The sequence below is a fragment of the Myotis davidii genome, unplaced genomic scaffold (genome assembly GCF_000327345.1).
Source record: "Myotis davidii unplaced genomic scaffold, ASM32734v1 scaffold290, whole genome shotgun sequence".
NCBI classification, from domain to species: domain Eukaryota; kingdom Metazoa; phylum Chordata; class Mammalia; order Chiroptera; family Vespertilionidae; genus Myotis; species Myotis davidii.
The window spans coordinates 4,752,006-4,758,906 of record NW_006285049.1 but is presented as its reverse complement, the minus strand read 5'-3'; the positions used below and the strand labels follow the sequence as shown (position 1 = coordinate 4,758,906).

The 6,901-nt window shown below is 40.5% G+C and overlaps 1 protein-coding gene across 1 annotated transcript in view; it reads right to left on the bottom strand.

The window, feature by feature from the left end:
- The window catches only part of NELL2 (neural EGFL like 2), a 359,055-nt gene that overhangs the window by 19,344 nt on the left and 332,810 nt on the right, over window positions 1–6,901 (bottom strand). Inside the window, 1 exon segment of the mRNA XM_006755529.2 lies at window positions 5,944–6,084. Within this exon segment, the coding sequence (XP_006755592.1) occupies window positions 5,944–6,084 (141 nt within the window).

Here is a 6,901-nt window from a genome sequence, read left to right as displayed (position 1 = left end):
ATATATATATATACTCTCACTACATTCTATCTTCTGTAACAGTTTTTGTTATACAAATTTTATCTCTTCTACAAGCTGAGAGCAATGACAAGAAAGTGAAATGTAGGCATGAAAATAAAATATTACTATGGAAAATATGGACTCAGATATATATATATATATATATATATACTCACTACATTCTATCTTCTGTAACAGTTTTTGTTATACAAATTTTATCTCTTCTACAAGCTGAGAGCAATGACAAGAAAGTGAAATGTAGGCATGAAAATAAAATATTACTATGGAAAAAATATGGACTCAGTAGAAATGATGATGTGGACAAGGAAAATGTTACTCTGGCATACTACCTGAGGATTAAGTGTCTATGCCTCTGAGATAAATGAATGAACAAAACAGCATACACTTTGTATGTATGTATCTTACCAACATGTATGTTGTAGATTATACGACTGAAGCCTAAAAAACAGTGAAATGGTGCATAGTTATTTATTGAAGTCTTCAAGTATGAATCTCATACTTCGTAGTAATTGTAAATCCACTGCTGTGGCTTTGTCCACTTTGAAATGCTCTTTTTTATTGTTCAACAACAAAAACATGGCACCTTCTCAGAAATAACTATCCTCTTAAAACTGCACCCTTCCATGTACTAATGTTACAATTCTATAAATCACTGAAATTGCAGTAAATGGATAGGTGTTCAGAAGAAGCATTTTAGTCTTTAAATTTTTTTTAAACATTTTTATAGCAGAGGTGGGTTCTTTTAAAAGACTCCTTCAGAGCACACTGACTTCTGAAAAGGTAGTATATTTCTGTGGTAATCATTATAAATTCTATTGGAAGATAACAAAAGAATAATCATTCCAGAATTATGGTTTTGAAAAAATAAGAATTTCAACTGTTTCTGTGTAAGCATCTGTGTAAGAATCCCATATGATATTTTACTTCATTATCCTCATCTTTATTATGTGTTACTTTAATGGCTAGTTTAATTCTTCTTGTTATTTTCTGAATACTCATGAATGCACTAATTATGTTTTGTCCTGATCATTATTACATATACATAAATATATATTTACTTCTAACTTAGCTACTCTCAATCATACTATATATCTGCTTTTAACATAGGTTATGTTCCTAACACACTTCTGATTAAAATATCATCTATCATACATCTCATATCTTTGTCATTAGAAAAATAAAAGATATCATCTACTAGGTTCTACTGCTATAGGCACTGATGACTGACAAGCAAATTCTATGACTCTTTTTTAAAATTTTCCCTCACCTGAAGATATGCTTTTTTATTGACTTTTAAAGAGAGGAAGGGGGGAGGAAGAGAGAGAGAGAGAAACATTGATGTGAGAAACATGGATCAGTTGCCTCCTGTACATGCCCTGACTGGGGATTGAACCAGTAGCCAGGGTATGTGCTCTGACTGGAAACCAAACCACCACCTTCAATGTATAGCAGTGATGGCGAAACTTTTGAGCTCGGCGTGTCAGCATTTTGAAAAACCCTAACTTAACTCTGGTGCCGTGTCACATATAGAAATTTTTTGATATTTGCAACCATAGTAAAACAAAGACATGTTTTTTATATTTATTTTATATATTTAAATGCCATTTAACAAAGAAAAATCAACCAAAAAAAATGAGTTTGCGTGTCACCTCTGACACGCGTGTCACAGGTTCACCATCACTGGTGTCTAGGATGATGTTCCAGCTAAGTGAGCCATACTGGCCAAGGCAAGGAAGGCTATGACTCTTGAAGCTTATGCTCTATATCAGACAATAAGGAAGGAAACAAATTAATATATACAAACAATTCAGGGAAATTTATAACCTCTGTGAAGAAAAGTGATACGGTAAGTGAACAGTGTCAGGGGTAAGATGCTATTTTAAATTGGGGGTCCAGGAGAAGCCATTTTAGAGAAAATCTACATTAAACTTTTTTTTTAAAGCAGACAAAGGTGTGGGGGAAGAACATTCCAGGCAAAAAGAACAGCACATGAGAAGGGAATCAGTTTGGTGTATTTGAGAAGAGTCAAGGAAACCACGCATCCATATCATATAGGTCTTTGTAAATCATTGTTAGGATTTGGGTTTTACTCTGTGGTGCGTGAAAGGAGAAGCTGGTAGGGTCTGTGAGAAAGCCAGGAGAGAGTGCTGTCCTCAAAGCCAAGTGAAGAAAATCGTTTCAAGAGGAAGAAATGATCAACTTGGCCAAATGGCTGAGTCAGCAAGCAAAGAGAGTAACAGACCAGTGGGATTGGCAAGTGGAAATGGTTATTAGTCCTGGAAGGAGAGCATTCACTGCAGCAGTGGCACTCAGCTTCACTGGAAGCAGGAAAGCACAGGTAACAGGGCTAGAAAATTCTTTTAAAGAGTTTTACTCTAAAAGGGAACAGAAAAATAGGGAATCGGGTGATGTCAAGGAAAGTTACAATTTCTTTGTTTTTGTTTTATTTTTTAATGTGGGTGCTACTCCAGGCTGTTTGCATGCTAATGAGAATGATGCAGTAGGAAAAGAGTATTTATGACGTCAAAGAGAAAGTGGATAGTACAAGGGCAGAGACCTCATGTAGGTGAGGGGGAATGAGATGCAAGTTACAATGGAGGGTTTAATTTTTAATAGGAAAAATAAAACTTCATTCAGTGAAACAGGAGGGAGGGAAAGCAGCAGATAAAGACGTAAGCAAGAGTTATCCAGTACAGCTCCTGGGGCAGAAGTGAGGTATTTCTGTTTTCTCAGTTAAATAAGAAGAACAACCATCAACAGAAAAATGAAGAGAAAGGAAGTGCTATATAAGGCTTGAGGAGACTGGAAAAGGTATGCAATGGTTGTATCAAACAGTTGCAGGGGAAAGTTACTAAGGAAATAATACAGGAATGCTGGACAATGCCGAGGGCCCTCTAAGATGGCCCCCAATGACCCTCAGCATTTAATATTTAGGCTCCTATATAATCCCCTGCCCCAGAATGTGGCTAGACTTATTGAGTCACTTCTAACAAACAAAATGTAGGAACAGTGATGACATGTCACATCTGAGGTTAAGTTATAAAAAAGCTGTGGCTTCCATCTTGGGCCCTTGCTCTCTCCTGAATTGTTTACTCCAGGGGAAGGAAGCCAGCTGCTGTGTCTTGAGGCAGCCCCCTGGAGAGGCTCATGTGCTAAGGAAACAAGGCACGCCAATAGCCACATGTGTGACCTCAGAAAGAGATTCCCATTACCTCCTATCCCCGCCGCCAGACAGGTCTTCAAGATGAGACCACGGACTGGCCAACCACTTAACTGTAACCTCATGCGAAGCCCCAAACCAGAGGCTTACATCTAAGCTGCTGTGAGATAATTTTTGTTGTTTTCAGCTGCTACGTTTAGGGGGTAATTTGTTATGCATCAATAGATAACAAATATAGCCCACTTGAGATTTGTAGTCATACATTTTAAAAAAACAGTGAGTGCAGTTACAAGTGTAAAGTAAAGTAAGATAGTCAGCAGAGGTATGTGGTTTTCTACTCATATGTGAAAGGATGTGCAAGGTACCAAGCAGAATGACACACAGATTACCCCTAGAGAAGAAGTGGAAGGGATGGGGAATGGGGGGATGAACTAAAGATGCATTTTCAGCTTTCATGTATATGTTTCTGTATGATTTATTTATAATCAGCTTATATTCATCCTTTCTGTGTGTAATCAAAAATAAAAGAGAAAAGGAAGGCTTCTTTCTCATACTACAGAATACAGGCAAAATAGTTTATCCGGGAAGAGCCAAATCACAGTTTGATCTGCTCTGGTCCTTGGAATTCTCTATGGGGCTGGAAGTACTTACTCTGGAACATTAACAAGGGCAAGGGAAAGCCCTGAGACCAAAGTTAAATGTTTATATGCAGATGCCAGGCTTTTGCCCCTGGTAAAGTGTTAGTATTCCCATTCCTACGTAAAAATCCAGATGGCCCCTCTGCTCAAGGTCCAGAGCTCTGCGGCTGCTGGCAAAGCATGCTGGGAGCTTTGGCATCTGTCACCAAGTCTGTTTCACTTTTCTCTGTGTGAAAACCTTTAGAGGCACAGGGATAAAAGCCATCGTATCATTTAGGTGTCAACTACTGTTAAGTTAGCTTCTCCAAGGCTTTCATTGACTTTGTCATTTTAGCCACATTATTCTCTCAGGCTGTTACTCCATGAAAGTGTAAATACAAATGGAGAAAATGACTTTTTGAGATCTTTTTTATTCTCCATTCCTGTGCCTACATTTGATGGCAAATCCTTCCAGTGTGGGTGGTTTCCTGGCAATTATTCACTGGGCTCTGCCTGCTGTTTAAAAACTGTGCCCCTTGACAGAGGGTACAGACAAGCAGAGTTGTTTGTCAATTCACTGAAATGGATTCAAAATTAATGGTAAGTTGTCTATATATATAAAACCCTAATTTGCAAATAGACCGAACAGCAGAACCGAACCACCAGTTGCTGTGACATGTACTGACCACCAGGGGCGCATGTGGAACATGCGGGCGTCGGCAGGAGGTGGCAGAGAGCGAAACATGGTGGGCATCGGCCATGACGGGATGGTGGAGCAGGTAAGTGGGGGCACCAGACGAAGGTGGGCACTGGTTGCTGTCATTGGGGCAAGCCTCTGGTGGTTACTGAAAATTCTTTGCTCCCATGCACCACCTGCTACCAGTGTCCAGCACCGGTCCCAATCACCCCTGCAGGTTTCTCCACCTCCCCCTGCTCCTGAGGAGTGATTGGGGCAGCAGCCACCACTCACACTTGCTGATGGCACCAGCCCTGCTTGCACTTGCTTCTGGCGCCAGCCCTTTTTGCTCTGCACTGTCAGTGGGTGTGAGCAGGGCCAGCACCCTCAGTGCATGGGAGCAGCAGTGGTGGGAGTGGGGCTGCTGGCAGACAGGGGATTGGGGGCCACTGCAGGAGGGGCCGGGGTGGGGGGCATGGAGGGTGGGCCGAGACCCAACCCTGTGTTCACTACAGCCTTGTGACCCACAGTTCCTTTCAAGGTGGACGAATTCATGCACTGGGCCCCTAGTCTATATATATATAAATGCCTAAGCGACCATTTGACCATTTAACTGGTAGCTATGACATGCACTGACCACCAAGGGGCAGAAGCTCAATGCACAGGCATGAAAACATGGAACAAACTGATGAATCTGAGAGGGAAGGGGGGAAAGGGGAGAGTGGGAAGAGATTAACCAAAGATCTTATATACATACTACAGGCCTGTTGCACAGATTTGTGCACCGGTGGGGTCCCTCGGACTGGTCTGTGCCCTTTAGCAATCCAAGACCCCTCAGGGGATGTCAGCCTGCCAGTTTCAGCCTGATCCCTGCAGGCCAGGCCAAGGGAACCAATCAGTACACAAGTCTGTGCACTGGGCCTCTAGTTGAGTATAATCTGGTTGAATTTTCTACTCCTATTAGACTAAAATCCTCTTTCAAGCAGGAATCATATCTTCTGTATTCAACATGAAACATTCACTAAACATCTCTTACTTTGCCAGACAAGTGATATGTTATCGTGTACTATGCATATTATATTTGGCTATATCACTATCATATCCCTATTACCCCCTTTTTCTCTCTATGCTGCTTTCCCCTTCTATTTTTTCAAGCTTTTCTTGGGGGTCATATTTTGGGGGCAATTCCAAAATGTATCTGATATTATGGGCTTATTCATTCTAAAACACACTCAATGGTTGCAAATATCCATAGAGAATTGGTTTAGTGTCACAAATTTTAATAATCTAAAAACTGATTATCATAGCAATCAAAAGTTAGATTTTAACATGTTTCCAATCACTGCCGTATAAGCACACAACAAAAATCATCAACTTAAACATTAGGTCAATGGCAACTACCTACACCTTACTGCATATTCCTCAGGTTCAAGAGGAGTTTTAAACTCTAGGTCTTCTCCTGTACTGACCTTCACATGACTCTCCACTGGGGGAAAACATTCCATTGTCATGGTAGCCATCTCTGCACTCACAGTGGTACCATCCAGGCAGGTTAATGCAATTGGCCCGGCTGTCACACTGAACAAAGCCATCCGAGCACTCATCAATGTCTGTGTGGAAAGAAAACAAAAAAGGGCTGTTATACACTTGCTGCTTTTATCTCAAAGAAACAAAGAAATTCTATTAACATTTTAACACCAGCAAATCCTAAAAACCGAGGACACATAAGATTGTTAAAGTCCACTTTGTTATTGGAAGCTGTAAAGAAAAATTGTAGTGGTATTAGTAGAGGAAAAACATCTAGACAGCTTCTCTGTTGCAAAAGTCATCCTGCTGTAGAAAATGGAAAGAAATTATCTGTGATGGTCATTAGTGCTGCTCACCAAGTGTTTCCAGCTCTTCTGGACACAAGCTAGGATTGCCCCGGGACTTCCTAAAGCTAATTAGGGAGTGACATGTGTCCCTGCTACACAGAGCCTTCGAGATGCAGTGTGTGATTCACATGTATATTTTCCCCATCACAATGACCAGCAATGTTCTGATCAGCCACAGTTCCCTCGTGAGGATGATGTAGGGCACCTTCCTTCTCTATTTGAAATGGACATGCAGTATAAGCAAGAAATCCACTTGTTTGCACTAAGCCACTGAGATTTTAGGGTCTTTCATTACTATCGGCATACCCTATTACAACCTCATCATCAACATACGGCTATAGCATTCATGCATCAATATCCTTCAAATTTCTGTCACTATTTAGTGGGTTTCCCATATATTAGCTTATTCAACCCTCAAAAAATATCTTGCCATGTAGATAGCATATCAGACAAATAAAACAAAATGAGGTAAAACAATTATATGTGATTTAATAAAGATCACCTATATGTTCACGGCTGCCTGCAAGTAGACACAGACTAAAATTGGCAAAAT